Raw genomic sequence first — 16,492 nt, 5'->3', positions numbered from 1 at the left:
GCTCAGGGAACACATATTGTAGGGGCTGTTCCCCACATCCCACACCAGTTTCAGAACAACACCTTTGTCCTTTACCAGGTGCATAATACTGGAGAATGCAAGCAGAGGGTTTGGGTAAAGGTTTACAGTGTTTCGCATCCAGCTATAATCATTGATAAAGAGCAAGGGACACTGGATTAAACAGATGTCACCAAGGAGGGATGTTATTCCGGGTTCATATGTTATAACAAGTGATATAAAGAGTAACCCCCATTACAAGTGTTATTCTGTCACAGGGAAGATACCACGTCATCACCTCAGTTAAATGGTACCAGAAGAATGGCTGGTATTGTGTCCCAGCTAGCCATAATATTGTAGTTTAGCGTCTCACAAGGTCTATCAGAGACAAGGAACTGAAGGTACCACATGAGGAGCATCAGACTGTGGCAAACCTTACTGTACTGTAAAATTATTTAGATGGGACCTTGAGGAGATATATTACCACCAAGCTGCCACCAATGGGGAGTGGATGGCAGTGGTGCAAGGCATTGAGAGGGCAGCTCATGAATGGCTCCAAAATACCAAAATTATTCAGAATCCTGACACCATAAAACTATAAGGCATAAGAGCAGAATCAGGCCATTCAGCCCATCGAGTCTGCTCTGCCATTCCATCATGGCTGATCACAGACCCCACTCAACCCCATACACCTGCCTTCTTGATGCCCTGACTGATCAGGAAACGATCAACTTCTGCCTCAAATATACCCACAGATTCACCATTCTCTGGCTAAAAAAATTCCTCCTTACATCTGTTCTAAAACGCCACTCCTCAGTTTTAGGCTGTGCCTTCTAGTTCTCGACACCCCCACCATAGGAACACCCTTTCCACATCCACCTTATCTAGTCCTTTTAACATTCAGTAGTTTTCAATAAGATCCCCATGCATTCTTTTAAATTCTAGTGAGTACAGGCCCAAAGTTACCAAATGCTCCTCATATGTTAACCCCTTCATTCCTGGAATCATCCCCGCGAACCTCCTCTGGACTCTCTCCAATGACAACACATCCTTTCTGAGATATGGGCCCCAAAACCGTTGACAATACTCCAAGTGTGGCCTCACTAATATCTTATAAAGGCTCAGCATTATCTCTTTGATTTTATATTCTATTCCCCTTGAAATATATGCCAACATTGCATTTGCCTTCTTCATCACAGACTCAAGCTGTAAATTAACCTTCTGGGAGTCTTGCACGAGGACTGCTAAGTCCCTCTTCACCTCTGATGTTTGAATTTTCTCCCTATTTAAATAATAGTCCACACTATTGTTCCTTTTACCGAAATGCGTTATCATACATATCCCAACACTGTTCCGTGCATATTGCATGCAGTAGTAACTGTACATTTAGTTGTTTCGACCTTCCTACTTTGGGGTAATGGAAGGCAATATAAGAAGCTGAAAACCCTAACATTTATGAAGTAATCAGGAGGTAAATCACCACTCCCAAAGAGAATATTCGTGCTACTTAGTATGGCTCATGGGTGTAGCCAAGGGCTAGCAGAGGGGACTAAAGAAGGAATCTCCAGAAATTATAGGAAAATTAGGGAAGTTTGTAATAAGAATCCATTCATCTTACATGCTGGAAAATTATTATGGAAAATTAGCCCAATCAAATATAGGTAGTTTGAAGCAACAACACAAAATGCTGGAGGAACTCAGCAGGCCAGATAGCATCCATGGAAATGAATAAACAGCCAACGTTTCAGGCCAAGACCCTTCATCGGGACTAGAAAGGAAGGAGGAAGGAGACCTTCACCACTTGCCATTCCTGTTTCCATCTCTCACCTTATCTCCTTACCTGTCCATCACCTCCCTCTTGTGCTCCTCCTCCTTCCCTTTCTGTCCTCTCCTATCAGATTTCCCCTTCTCCAGTCCTTTATCCCTTTCACAAATCATCTTCCCAGCTCTTTACTTCAACCGCCCACACCCCTCTCGCAGTTTCACCTATCACCTACCACCTTGTACTTCTTCCTCCCCTCCCCCACCTTCTTAGTCTGTCTCCTTCCCCCTTCCTTTCCAGTTCTAATGAAGGATCTCATCCTGAAACATCGACTGTTTATTCATTTCCATAGATGCTGCCCGACCTGCTGAGTTCCTCCAGCACTGTTTGTGTGTGTTGCTTTGGATTCCCCGCACCTGCAGACTTTCTCTGGTTGTAAGTAGTGTGAAGGGCGTGCTGGTAGAGGAATGACAGTGATTAGGCTGGAGAAGAGCTTAAACTTCAGGGCAGGGTTAGTTCATCAAAATAGCCATGGATAGAGTTAGAACGTAGGATGATGAACAGAAAATGAGGATGAAGGGATTCAGATAGAAAATCTGGTCCTTTAGTATGTACAGATAATCAACGGCGGAACCATTATCTACAAGAAGAATTGAGTATTTGTAGTCAGGGAAGTTCCCTATAAATCAATAACATGATCACAATCTGCAATGAAAAACAAGAACATGATAATTTATTATGAAGCTGTAAAATCTACAACTATTCTAATATTCATGTGATTAATACAATAAATACTACTAAAATCTAAAAGTTTTTTGGCTCGATGAAGCATCCTTGGCCTCTTGCTTGTAAGACCCCCACCCACCCCCGAAGTACATGTAGCAGCAGTCCAGAATAAACTGACTTGTTCAGAAACTTCACTGAGCTGTGAGTAAGGCGGCAAATGGACCTCATGTGAAAGCCAGATCTTGAGCGTGGGTAAACGCACAAAATCCCTCCAGCCAATAGCCAGTCCACGGTTGGACATCTGGCTCATTTTGGTGACTAAGACTCCTATTGGTTGCTTAGTAGCCTTTTGTTGGTCGATGGCTACATGGCAATTGTGACTTTTACCCCCATGGCAGTTTATCTTCCAAGGGTTTGATGACCTTTCAATGGTGGGAACCTTTCTGTTGCTTGGTTACTCTGTAGCCTGATGGCTTCCTGGCTTTCTGACTCCTGTCTGCCAGTCCTGCTGACGATTGATAGGTGGCCTGAAGATGATAAGTTAGTTGTTGATTGATTAGCTGGATCTGAAGAGGTGCATTACTAACCTTTAATGATTGGTTGCTGTTCCCCTCCACGCCTTGCGGTGCATCAGGTGGTGAATTTGTCGTTTCTTTTGCATTTTTATCTGTTGTTAGAAGGCTGAGTTGCTACCTTGACATTCAACCCAGCATGGATTTGAACCTGGGGTCACTCGCCTCAAAGTCTGGTGTTGATTCCACTACACCATCGGCTTGGCCAGCCTTCTTACTGTTGGTAATGATGTGATTTGTCACATGACTTTCTGCACTACTATTGTTTAGTTGTCTTCTACTTTCTGACAGTTGGTTTGCCAGTTTTTGAGTGGTGGATTGTCCTAAATAAGTTAGATAGCAAGATGACTTCTGGTGGATAAGTTTGTTGCGATTACTGATTAAGTTTAGAAGTTGAAGTTTGATCTGAAATAACAGTTAGTTAAATGGTCCTTGTCTGCCCATATCTGGCTGCTTGTTCTTTCACTTTGTTGGCTGTTCAGATCTCTGAAGTGGTTTTTGTAGTTTGGTCATTCGATTTCCTCTCCTGTTTGTTAGTTATTGCATTGCTGGTCCGGATCAAAGAGTAGGTTGGGAAAAATGTGTTTGAGACATATTAGTGTTGATTAATTGATGCCAAGGAGATTTTTCATCTGTTCATAGACGACAAAGCTGATGCCCACAGCAGGGACAACCTTCATGCAGTTGGGTGTGAATCCTCGATAAAAACCTCTCCAGCCTTCCTCTTGCATGATAGTGCTGATATGTTGAAGCATGCTTGCCTTGGCCCCATCTTTGGCAATGACTACAGAAAGAAACATTGCTTCAAATCAAGGTTCATTCTATGTGTACGATTTTCATAATTATCCAGAACTTATTGGACTATATTATAGAAAATTGATGACATATTGACTTAATTCCACAATCATTGAACATAAATCGTCAAACATTGCAAGCACAGGAACCGGCCCTTTGGTCCATGATGACTGTGCTGAACACAAAGCTAAATCTATTAAAATTCCCCTGCCTGTCCATCTCCCAGATCACTTCATTTCCTGCACATTCCTATAGGTCTCTAGGTTCCATACGTAGTCCTCAGTTCTAAGAGACTAATTGCTGAGTTGCCTGAATAACTGCAAGCTTTGCTAGCACACCAGGGTGTCGTGCAGCAGGGGTGGGAGATGTGGAAGCAATCCATGAACTGTGCAGCTAATTATCAGGCTCTGCCGTTCACTTTGGTTACCATAATACAACCTAGAACAGCGCTGCACAGAAACAGGCCTTTCGACCTGCAGTGATTGTGACAACAACGATGCCAAGTTAAACTAAATCTCCATCTGATCCAAATCCCTCAGTTCCCGGTGTATTCATATGCCTAAATGCTCCTGAAATCCCTCATCCTATCTGCTTCCACCACTACCCCTGGCAACCTGTTCCAGGTGCCCGCCCCTCGCTGTAAAAAGCTTGCCGCTCACGTCTCCTTTAAACTTTCTCCCCCCCCCCCCACCCCAACACTGAATGCATGTGTTCTAGTTTTTGATATTTCTACCCTGGAAAAGGACTGTTGAAGTTTTATAACATGGCGTGCTGCGGTGCTTTGCTTCCAGGAGTGACATTGTCATCACCAAGAGAAATTTCTAAGTGGTTCTGAGCATCTTGCTAAAGTTAATGAAAATACTATGGGGGGCTGGGGGTGGATGTAAACAGGCAAAACCTGAACCCTGCAAGTAACCAGACATTTGGGCAGTAGTATGGGCAGCATGACAGTGTAGTGGTTAGCACAACGCTTTACAGTACCAGGGACCCAGGTTCAATTCCCATGGCTGCCTGTAAGGAGTTTGTACGTTCTCCCCGTGACTGTGTCAATTTCCTCCCACAGTCCAAAGACTTACCGGTTGGTAGGTTGATTGGTCATTGTAAATTGTCCTGTGATTAGGCTAAGATTAAATCAGGGGATTGCTGGGCGGCTAGGCTGGAAGGGATGGAAGGGCCGATTCTGCACTGGATCTCAATAAATAAATGAATGTAACCGCAAGATTCCGTGTGTTTGAGGATTTAAATTTCAAACTCTGTCCCAAATCTGAAGATGGGATAGGGTTGAGTTAGCTCCTCTCGGGAAACAGGGACAGGTAGCAAATCCGCTGCCCAGTGGAGAGGCAACAGGAGACCCATCAGATTGGTAAGAGGCAACCCATCTGGCTTTGGATAGCCGGGTCTCCATGCTTCCCAATCATCCTTCCGGGTTTCTCAATGAAAAGCAAAACTGCTGCAGCCATTCTCATGGACCATTGGGCCGTGGGGCTGGAACAGTTAAATGGGCGGAAAGCAGGTAAAATTAGAGCACAAAGGCTAATCCTGCAATGCCACTGCTCCATTTGGGTTGGGATACTGGACCTGCTCAGAAATGCACAGCTTTCAGGGCAGTTCTTCAAATTACTGCTTACTTGGTTTGGAGCACTTCGAACGTTTTGTTAGGTACTTGCTGCTTACTTTACAACATTCGCAACGGGAAAGTAGGTGGCTGCACCTTGCCTGCCCACAACCTGCAATCACATCTCTTAGAGCAGGCAATCACCAAGTCCCTTACTCCCAGACCAAGCGCCCCCCCCCCAACCCACTCTCAGCTACTTGCCTCCTGTATAAGGCAGCATGGGGGAGAACCCTCTGGATTAGGAGGTGGCACTGGGTGTTGTGATGTTACCCTCTGGTACACACCTTGTCTGCTGCCAGATCATTTCTGAGTCCAGTTTCAGAGAGATTTCTGAGCGGCAGCTCAGGTATCACACAATTCACAAAACTGGAATATCAAGAAAATGCTTGATGCCGGAAATGCCATCATGGGACTTATTGCAATCTATAAGCTCTCCATGTTTCCTGTGCTTCTTCAGTCACTATTCCCTTATGGTTTGCTTCTGCCAATAATTTATACCTTAGAGGCCAAGAGACAGGTTCTCTCCATGTAATTGAGAGACCTTTTCAGCCAGGTACCCAGATTCTCGGTGATTTTATTCAGAAAGCAGTCACCTCACACATCCATTAGCAACGAGCTCCCTGTGGGGGCCTAGACCTGAAGGTGCGAGAAGGCTCACCTTGTGCTTGCATCTTGGTCTTGATGAGCGCCAGGGGGTAGCTACCCAGCTGCCCACAGGTGCAGGAGATGGTGCCACAGCCAAGGTGGATGAACACTCCAGGTTCATTTGGCTCTTCACTGTACCTCTGACAATAAGCTTTCTTCAAAACCTGGCAAGAAATAGTAAGTAATGCACATCGCTAGAAAAAGGCAACATGTAAAACAAATATGGCAGTTCGCTATTGTTATAAACATGCCAAATATTTCTCAGTCGGAGGTTAGGAAGGTCAGTTGGTAAATTGGTTTATTATTGTCACTCGTACCGAGGTACAGTGAAAAAATTAGTTTAGCATGAGTCCATCGTGTCAGAACGTTGACATAGTAGAATAGAAAAATAACAGAATGCAAAATATAATGTTCCCATTAGAGAGAAAGTGCGGTGCAGGTACAAAATAAAGTACAAGGCCATGATGTGGTAGACCGTGAGCTAAGTGTGTGAGCTGATCATTTTAGTCGCCATACACAGGAGGACTCTGGTTGCTACAGAACTTAGAACACAGAAGTTCTTCAGCCTTCGATGTTGTGCCAACACTTTAACCCATGCCAAGATCAATCTAGATTCATGTGCCTATCTGAAAGTCTCTTAGGTATCCCCAAAGTACCTGCCTCAATTATCATTTTGCACACACTCACCACGCTCTGTAAAAAAACAGCCTGTCAATACTTTCTGTACACAATGAATTAGGCTCTAGGGTGCACAATGGAACAGAGGGACCTTGGTCTACAAGTGTGTCGTTCACTGAAAGCGGACTTACGGGTAGAAGGGTGGTGAAAAGAGTGTTGAGCCAGCAGACCATCGTCAAGGCGTTGAATATAGGAGTTGAACATTACATTGCAGTCGTGTAAGTCACTGGTGAGGCTGGATTTGGGGTACTGTGTATAGCTTTGGTCATTGTGTTATAGGAAAGGTATGATTAGACTGGATAGAGTGCAGAGAAGATTTACAAGGATGTTGTCAGGACAAGAGAGCCTGAATTATACAGAGATGTTGGTCAGGGTAGGCCTTTATTACTGGAACATGGGGGCATCAGGGGTGATTTTATAGAGGTGTTTAAAATTATTAGTGGCAGAGGTAAGATGGGTGGTAACACGTCCAAGATTGGGGAGCATATATATAGGGTTAGGGTGAGAGGGAAGAGAGTTAAAAGGGACCTAACGGGCAACTTTCTCATGCACAGACTGGTCAGTGCATGGAGTGAGCTACCAGGGGAAGTGGTTGAGGCAGGTACAACAGAAACACTTAGGAAGTACTTGGGTGGGTACATGGAGGGGTGGGGCTTTCAGATGGGCCTAATGCAGAAAATTAGGACTAGCTGGATGGGCAGCATGGCCAATCTCCATGCTCTATTGCTCTTTGATTCTAACAAACCAACAGCCACATTTATGGCCACTGCACTGAACAAAGATAAAGGGAAGTGTGGTTCAACAATTTGGACACAATTCTTGGATATTTTTAACTTAAGTAAGTTCTTCATTTCCTTTGCAATGTTGACCAGGTCTCAGTGGGTGGAACTTTCCCTCTGAGTCAGATGGTTGTGGGTTTAAACCCAATTTTAGGAATCTCCCTGTAAGGCCAAATGTGAACCATTGCTTAGCATGTGAAGACAGAGTTCTGAACCACACCATCAGTGAGGACCTGTGAGAGGATACCACTCTTGTTGGTACCAAGGTGATTACATGAACCATGAACTCTCTCCACACTTCCCACTGCCTTAGTAAGCAGACAACATAACCATTCCAACCTAGACGTTCTTCTTCTCCCCCCTCCCATCAGGCAGAAGATACAAAAGCCTGAAAGCACGTACCAGCAAGCTCAAGGACAGCTTCTGTCCTACTCTTACAATACTACTGAGTGGACTTCCTGTACGGTAAGACTGACTCTTGATCTCACAGTCTACATTGTCATGGCCTTGCACCTCATTGTCCACCCGCTCTGCACTTTCTCTGTAATTTTAACACTTCATCCTGCATTCTGTTATTACTTCTCCTTTGTACTAACCCGATGATCTGCATGGATGTCACGCAAAAAAAAAGTTCTTCACTGCATCTTGGCACATTTTACTACAACAAACTCATTACATTAAACAAATCACACGCACGTGTGTAATTCTGGGAGAGAATGGTGTCCAGTAACCTGATCACAATCAATTGGTCACTGTCATCTTGCTTCTTATGAGAGCCTTTTGTTTATAAACTGTCTCCATTACTTCCTACTATGTTTCAGTCGTATCTCAGTAGCATTTTGGGACAACATGTGGTTTTCAAAAGCCTTTTTCTAAAGTGACTTTAATATTTCCCAGCTTTTCTCACAATGCCAGTTTCCTGGAAGAGCACACCCGGGTAATTCTGGATCCGAGGCTCATCTGCTGGGACTGCCCACCCACACCTCAGGTGAATATTTAGTCTGGATGATAGTCCCACATGAAAAGCAATGCAACAACCAAGAGCATAGAGAGTTGATGTACTACTGAAGTTCTTTTGTTTACTGCTTTTGGACCGAGCTTCCAAAAAACAGAGGGGCTTTAAAACAAGAGTTCATGGATTTTCAAAACCAGAAGGATTTGGTCCTGCAAGGCTGCCCCATCACCCAAAATGATCTTCTATGCCAGTTCCCATTGCCCAAAATTTCCCTGATCCTTCTCAATACTCCCAGTAATCATTCCCCACAACACTCTAGGATGACGAATTCCACAGATTCAACATCATTTTCAAGAAGTACACCTCAGTCTCCAATACACCATTTTCCAATACACCTCAGTTTTAAATGACCACCTCTTAATCTTGTAACTGATGCTTCCATTTAAGATTCTCCCACAAGTGAAAACAGTTTAACAACTACAGTCCAGCTGCTCAAGATTCTGTATGTCTCAGTAAGATAGTTCATCGTTCTCCTAAAATCACCCCAAACATCTCTCACGAAATCCAAACTACCTTGCTTTGAAACTTACCTCATAGACAGTAAGCTCAATCCCTGCATAAGGAATGATGCCAAATAGGTTTGGAAGGTAACCTCTGTAGAGGCTGGACAAGCCTTCATTTTTGATGATAGTGTTGAGACAATTCCGGAACCCTTTGTACTGCCCTGTGTTTCCAAGTGCCAGTCTCGTCTTTATTACCTAGACCAGTTAGAAATCCTCGTTAGATCCTGTGACCTCAATAGATATCAATAACTCTGGAGTAAAGAGATTTCTCCAAACAATAGTCAAAATAATTTTCAGAAATATGTTTTTTTTCTGTAATGTATAGACCTCGTGTATCCATTTGAGATTCCTAGAGAAGAAAGCAAAAATATAATGCAGGTGAATGTGGTTATTTAATTTTTTTAACATGGGCTTCCAAAAAGTTTTTGATGAAATCTAATATATCGAAGATCTGAATTCAATATAGTTACAGTAAAATGAGCTGAGACTGAAGGGAGGTGCAACAGTAGAGTTGCTCCCTCTTTTGATATATTTATTTTACCAGGCTGGGTGCAAAGTTTATAATGGACACAAAGCTCAGCTGTTGTGAGCAATTGCGAGGATAGCACGACACTCACTATCCTCTCAATGAGCGAAAGGAACAGACGAATGGTAGGCAATGTTTAACGCAAACATCTAGAGGATGAGGGCATGACACAAAACAGTGTTAATAGTGGAGTGCAGTAAATGTGATACTTCTGACTAATAGTGGAGTAAATGTGATAACAGGAATATTTATACAGAATTTTTGAACAAGTTTTAACCTTGGTTAACAGTACACAAAACTCATTAAAGCCAAGGAGGTATGGATCCTATATGCAAGCACATTCTGATAAACTATAAATCATCTATAAGTGTTTGGTGCTTTGTGCCAGATCTTGGGCATCACTCGTCAGAATGCCATTGCTTTAGAAAGTAAAAAATACTTGTGGGTCAAAAGCCGTAAAGCCTAGGAACTATCACTAAATAAGACTGCATCTGATCACCCGACCAACCCTCATTCCCACCTCAACCCTACATTCCTTAAGATTTTCCACAAGCTCTCTTGTCTGGAGAACTTCAAGATATCACAGCTACTTGTGTGAAGCGATGTCTCCCCAACACCTCAAGTTCTGGACTCTTAAACAAGGTGGAAGAACCAACCAGCCTCCACTTGTGCATCCCTTTTCGACCAACGGGACTGGGTTTTGTATCATTCATTACGGTTATGGTTATGGCTACGGGACCCCCAACCCGCCTGGGTCACAGGGGCACTGTACAGATGAGCACTGTATCAATAGAATGACGGCAAAGGTCAATTATGCTGCTGTCACATTGTGACCCTGGCCACAATCACCAGTATATTTGTATGTTCTGTTAAGTGCAAGAACCCGAAGGTTGCTTGGAGTTCTTCAATTTCCACAGACATTGCCACGTACAGTAGCTCTCTGATATCTGATCCTTCAGGTGTTTGCAGACTTTGTGTGAAGTATAAGTGAACTTTTCACGGTGCACAGTTTAACAATCTCTCTGGACCTCTAAAAGGAATATTATGAGACTCTCCTTTTTTGTGTAACTGCTAAGTTGCCAAGGATTTTATTTAAGTTTTCATACTTTATCTTAATCTTTTCACATCTTGTACTAAATGTTTAACATTTTTAATTAAATTTGTATTTCTTGGTGTATGTGCTTTATCACATTTTAACACTCGGATTTTTCAAAATGCAATGTTATGTTTTTCAATAAGATCTCGTTTTAGTAACTACAGTGGCGTGAGTCCACTGTACTCAGCTACCCTCTTGGACACCAACCTATTAAGTCAATACACATTGGTAAAACCTCCAGAGCAAATACACCCTTCCTTAAACTAGAAACCCAAACTGCACATAACAAGTATGGTCTCATTAAAACCTGGCACTGTGAAGCAGGAGGTCCTTACCTTTCTACTCCAATTCTCTTTGACTTCCTGTGTTTTAGGAACAGCTTTCTCCCCTCTGCCATAACATTTCCAAACAGACCATCAACCCATGCATGAACACAACCTCATTTTTTGCTCAAGCAATACAGACAAAATGCTGGAGGAACTCAGCAGGCCAGGCAGCATCTATTTGGAATGAAAGCTGACAGGTCAGAGCAAGAAGGTGGGGGGAGGGGAGGAAGAAGTATAAGGTGGTGATAGGTGAAAGCAGGAGAGGGCGAGGGGTGAGGTATAAAGAGCTGGGAAACTGGTCGGTGAAAAAGATAAAGGGCTGGAGAAGGGGAATCTGATAGGAGAGGGTAGAAGACCATGGAAGAAAGGGAAGGGGGAGGTGATGGGCAGGTAAGAGATGAGTATGACTCAGATGCTGGGGATCTTTGACGATGGATGTGGCCTTCTTGAGGCTGTGGATTGGTGGGAAGGGATGCGTCTGTGACGTATTGGGCTATATCCTCTACTGACTGCAGATTCTTATGTTGCTGCACATTTGAATTGCCGTACCAGACTGTGATGCAGCCTTTCTGTAGAAGTTTGTTTGAATGTCTGGTGACAAACAGAACCTCCTAAGAAGGTAAAGATATTGGCACAGTTTCCTTGTGATTGCATCTATATGCCGGGTTCAAGACAAGTTATCTGATATGTTAACATCCTGGAATTTAAACTTGCTTACTCCTCCCATTACTGACTCCTCGATGTAGATTTGCACAAGTCCACCCCCTTCCCCTTCCTGAAGTCAGAAATCAATTCTTTAGTGTTATTGACACTGACTGAGAGGCTGTTGTGGCACCACTCAACCAAGTGTACTATCTTACTCGAATAAACTGAATTATCACCATCTGTGATTTGTCCAACAACACTGCTAACCAATTCTATGACTTAACCTCAGCAGATTATCTGCTCGTTAGGACATTGCTCATTATGTGAGTTTGGGAAATTGAAATCTTCTAATGTTAATGAACCTGGATTAACATATACAGGTCCCATGTTGGAATCTTCAGAAGCCCTGTAGACCCTACCTCCATGGGATAGATGATGGTCTGAGCAGTGACTCCAGCCAGAGATCCTGCAGCAAAGCGTTGATGGATGTCCAGCTTGGCCCGGTTGTCAGAGAAAAGCTTCTTGTACTGTTCAAAAGGAATTATCACCGTTACCATAAGGATGGAAGCAACAGAACATTTCTCTGTTAATTTATTTAATGTTGCTGGGTTACAGTGGCACTGCGACTAAGCTGGTGGACCAGTTTACTATGACTTGGGGTGATGGTTGGAGGTAAGGGTTGGATCACACCCATACAGCTAGTGAAATAAAATTCAAGGAATGAATCTAATAAAATCCAGATTCCAGTAAAAGTGATCGCCAGGCCACTGGATGTTCGTAAAAACTCATTAGGTTCATCAACACTCTTCTGTTATTCTTACTTAGTCAACTGCTACAAGTCCTTAAGCACGAGTTCATTTTGAAATGGCACGGTAAGCCACTCAATTTAATGAAAATCAGGTTTTGACAACAGCCACCTTGCCAGCAACACAAGATGATCAGTCACTTCACTTCCAGCGTAAGACGCACCAATATCCAGACTATCATTGTCATAGCATTGGAAGTTGAGTCAAGTAGGAATGACCTGTCAGTGTAGAGTTACAGCCACAGAGAGATCTACATGTGATGCTCTATACTATGTCTGAGAATCCATTTGGACCACTGACCCGGGTCACTGGAAAGCTCAGGTTTGGAATTGCAACCTGACCCCTCCGTTTTGTGATACAACATTGCACAGACTGGTCTAAACTGGCCACAAAAGCAACATTGGGGACCAAGGTACAGGAATAATCAGTGAGAGATCGAAATGGAAATAATTGGCTTGGTTATTAATTGTTACTAAATCTTTACACTAACTGTTCTTTGAAAAATAACAACAACAACAATGGCATTGAAAGCAACAACAACAGCAACAACGACAATGACGACAGCAACAACAATAACAACATCAACAATAACAGCAACAACAACAGCAACAACAACAACGACAGCAACAACAATAACAATAACAGCAACAACGACAACAGCATCAACAGCAACAACAAAGCGAAACAAGACAACAACACAAAACAAACCCCTTTCTCACTCTGACACCCACCCACCCTCTCGCACACAGACAGACCTCCAGTGCCCAGACGGACAGCCTCTGGGCCTCCAGTCCACGGCCCCAGATTTCTCAGACTTGAAGATATCGGGCCTCCAGATTTGAGCTTCACCCCAGGCCTTGCTGATCACAGGTTTCACTATCAGGCCTCACCCTCCAGACTTGCATGGAGCTCTGATGCAATGACCCTGACCCTGATGACTTCTCCAGGCCTCTACCTTTAGACTTCTATCTCCTGGCTTGCTGTGCTCCAGATTTCGACTTTCGGCTCTGCCCTATGGACTTCGCTGACATTTGGGATTCGACTCCAGGACACGTCGACCTTCAACGGTAAAGAACACCGTGATGGGGCACATGGTGAAATCCAAGAGTTTCAAAAAGAATGCTCTATTCCCTTCAACATGAAGAGTAGAAAGTCCACGAAGCATCATCATTCCTCATGGTTATCATTATCACCCTCTTCAAGGCCAAGATTACTGAGCTGCTCAGTTTGATAACTATTCCTAATATATCCACCAGCAGCCTGAGCTCACCTCATCACCATTATTTCCTCTACTTCTAGTAATCTTCTTCTTCTTCAGTTGTCCCTCAAAATCCGATGACGACGTCCACTCCTTTAACGGTGAGATCTTTGATGGTACAGTCCTATCCTGGACCCACAAGCTCTATTGCAGGTGGGACATGTATATGTGGTAGTGGTGGCAACCGTGGCTGCATTTCTCCTGGCTCTCTTCTGCTGTCTTCTGGTTGTTCTTTCCATCTCCAGAATACAAACCCGTCCCTACACAGCTGTCGCCACGTGGTACTGTCAGCAGCAACCTCCTCCAGGTCCTCGGGTCTGATCTTGCTCCTCCTTAAAGCATTCTTCATCTGATCCTTATAGCGCTTCTTTGGCCTTCCAGCTGAGTGTCCACCATGATGTAGCTGACTGTATAACACTCTGCGGGGTAGCCGACATGGGGGCATCCTTATCACGTGCCCCAGCCACTGCAGCTGACGCTGGGTGATAATGGCCTCAATACTCAATTACTTCTAGTAATACACATACCATCAACTGCTGCCAAACTTTGTTGCTGTCTTCTTCCAAGCTTACGTTTCCTGTTTCTTCCAAACTCTCTTATGGATCCCCTACTTTACACCTTACAAGTACAGCTTTGCACCCCCCCCCCCACCCCGGTTGCAACCTCTCCTCCTCGCTCCACGCAGACTGTCTGGCTGCAGGGCATCACTGCAGAGAGAATTAACTGTGCCACTGATCTGCAGTAGTGTCAGCAACTTTAAAGCCCCTCCAACAGCTTTTGGCATGGTCAAACCTTCTGTGCAGATCATTCTACAACTGGATAGATAGATTTTTTAAAATATTACAGCTGCTGTGAATCGGGCACATTGAATGGTTGGCTCCTGTGAGAAACCTTTGCTGTTTTTCTGAGCAGGTAAACACAACAGAGATTTGACCGGGAACTTGTGAGATGGAGCGAACTTTGAACAAAGATCAAACTGCACGCCAGGAGATACATCCCATGTAACATTCACAGATATCAAGGACACAATTTTGCATGCTGTGCACACACTATTTAAACACAAAACCACTGACATTCGCCCAGGTTGTGCAGGTAAGAATTTCACTATACAATCGAATTGCTGGCCCTCATTCGATTCCAGGGTGAGCGGTCTGAGGGGCTAGTTTATCAGCAGGGAAACATAAAAGGGGACATGTCATTCCCACAGTTTCACAAAGCCACCAAAGGACTTTTGAAATGTCCCTGTTGTAACTTGGGAAAGTTGGAATCCAATTTACACGCAGCAAGTTACTAAGAAAATCCCAGGGAAAGGGAATTTAAAAAAACAAACAGCATAGTTATAAGGTGAGAGAAGAAAATTTAAAAGGGACCTCGTTACACAGAGGGTGGCCCGCACATGGAACAGGCTGTCAGAGGAAGTGGTTGAGACAGGCACAGCAACAACATTTAAAAAGTATTTGAACAGGTACTTAAGAAGGAGTTTAGAGGGATATGGGCCAAATGCAAGCAAATGGGACTGGCTTGGATGGACATTGTGATCAGCATAAATGATTTGAGCCAAAAGGCCTATATTTGCTGTCCATTATTCATGACCATTCTGCCCTCACTGGAGGGAGGGGTGATTCCAGTGTCTTACTTCAAATGGGGGTGAATTTCTATATCCGTCTGAGAATTGAATGCTCTCTGAATCAAATCTTTCTGCTGTCCCTTTGCAGGTTACTATACCTATGCCAGCTCGTAGAAGTGTGCCCAGGTGCGTGGTGCCAATCGGAGGCACCGCACATCAGTAAAGTGAGATTAAAATAACATTTTAATAGCATTTCAGGGAAGATCCCCTGTACGACATTGCCCTGGGAGACACAAGAGGTTGCAGACACTGGAATCTGGAGCTGAAAGTCAGCTGCTGGAGAGACTCAGTGTGACAGGCAGTGTCAGTGGACGGTCAACAATCTGGGTTGGGACCTTTCAGGGGGACCGCCCTGGGAACCGTGCCTCGGCACTCTATTGGTTATGTCCTCCTGAAACACTGCTCAGTGACCATCTCGTTTGCTGTGACACCACCAGAGTTGATGTTGCCCGAGCATCGTCCTCTCCACGACCCCAACCAACCGCCTGGCCCCAGCCTGACCTATTCACTCCATTCGGTGCTGGCTTATTGAGACATCTGAGTCACAAAACGTCCCTGGACCAGAGCCTCAGGCTAACAGTCTGACAAAACCAACAGCAGTCCACCATTCCCTTCAAACTAGTCCAGTGTGTCAGCCATCGCCTGACAGAGTGCAGCAGATCGTGTTAGCTGAGAACGGGCATTGTCATCAGTGTGGACTCTGAGACAAACGAGGCTGGGAAGGTTCCTCCAGGAAGGTTCTCCCCCTGGCTCACTGAGTCAGTTACCTGGTCATAAGCCAGAAACTTGATGCCAGTCTCTGGTGCTATTTTTGCTACGTTGGTTCCATTGCCCCTCCAGAGTGAGATGTAGCCCCCCTCCTTCACCATCGACCTCCAGCTGCCCAGCAGATCCACACCCTGTTTGGCAGCGTTGACCTAGAGGAAAGAGAGACAGAAGCCGTTTACCCACACTTCCTAACCACTTACATTAAAACTCCTAACATAGCTGCAGTGTTGTGCTGTAATAAATGTAACACATTAATTCTGTATTTTAACATGATGTTGTAATGCTCTGCTGTCTGATGATACAGTAAGTACAAAGTTAAAATGTGGTACTGTAAAGTACTGCCGTAATGATGT

The 16,492-nt window shown here is 44.2% G+C and overlaps 1 protein-coding gene across 1 annotated transcript; it reads right to left on the bottom strand.

The window, feature by feature from the left end:
• Nucleotides 1-3,595: 3,595 nt before the first annotated feature.
• LOC140209480 (mitochondrial adenyl nucleotide antiporter SLC25A24-like) lies at nucleotides 3,596-16,255 on the bottom strand. Its single transcript, XM_072277727.1, has 5 exons — nucleotides 16,139-16,255; nucleotides 12,100-12,207; nucleotides 9,115-9,282; nucleotides 6,126-6,276; nucleotides 3,596-3,841 (listed from the first exon to the last, which is right to left on the bottom strand). The coding sequence occupies exons 1-5, from the start codon at nucleotides 16,238-16,240 to the stop codon at nucleotides 3,663-3,665; spliced, it is 708 nt and encodes a 235-aa protein (XP_072133828.1). The 5' UTR covers nucleotides 16,241-16,255; the 3' UTR covers nucleotides 3,596-3,662.
• Between the last annotated feature and the right edge of the window lie 237 nt (nucleotides 16,256-16,492).

The sequence above is a fragment of the Mobula birostris genome, chromosome 14 (assembly GCF_030028105.1).
Source record: "Mobula birostris isolate sMobBir1 chromosome 14, sMobBir1.hap1, whole genome shotgun sequence".
Classification (NCBI taxonomy): domain Eukaryota; kingdom Metazoa; phylum Chordata; class Chondrichthyes; order Myliobatiformes; family Myliobatidae; genus Mobula; species Mobula birostris.
This window is presented reverse-complemented; position numbering and strand designations above follow the sequence as displayed.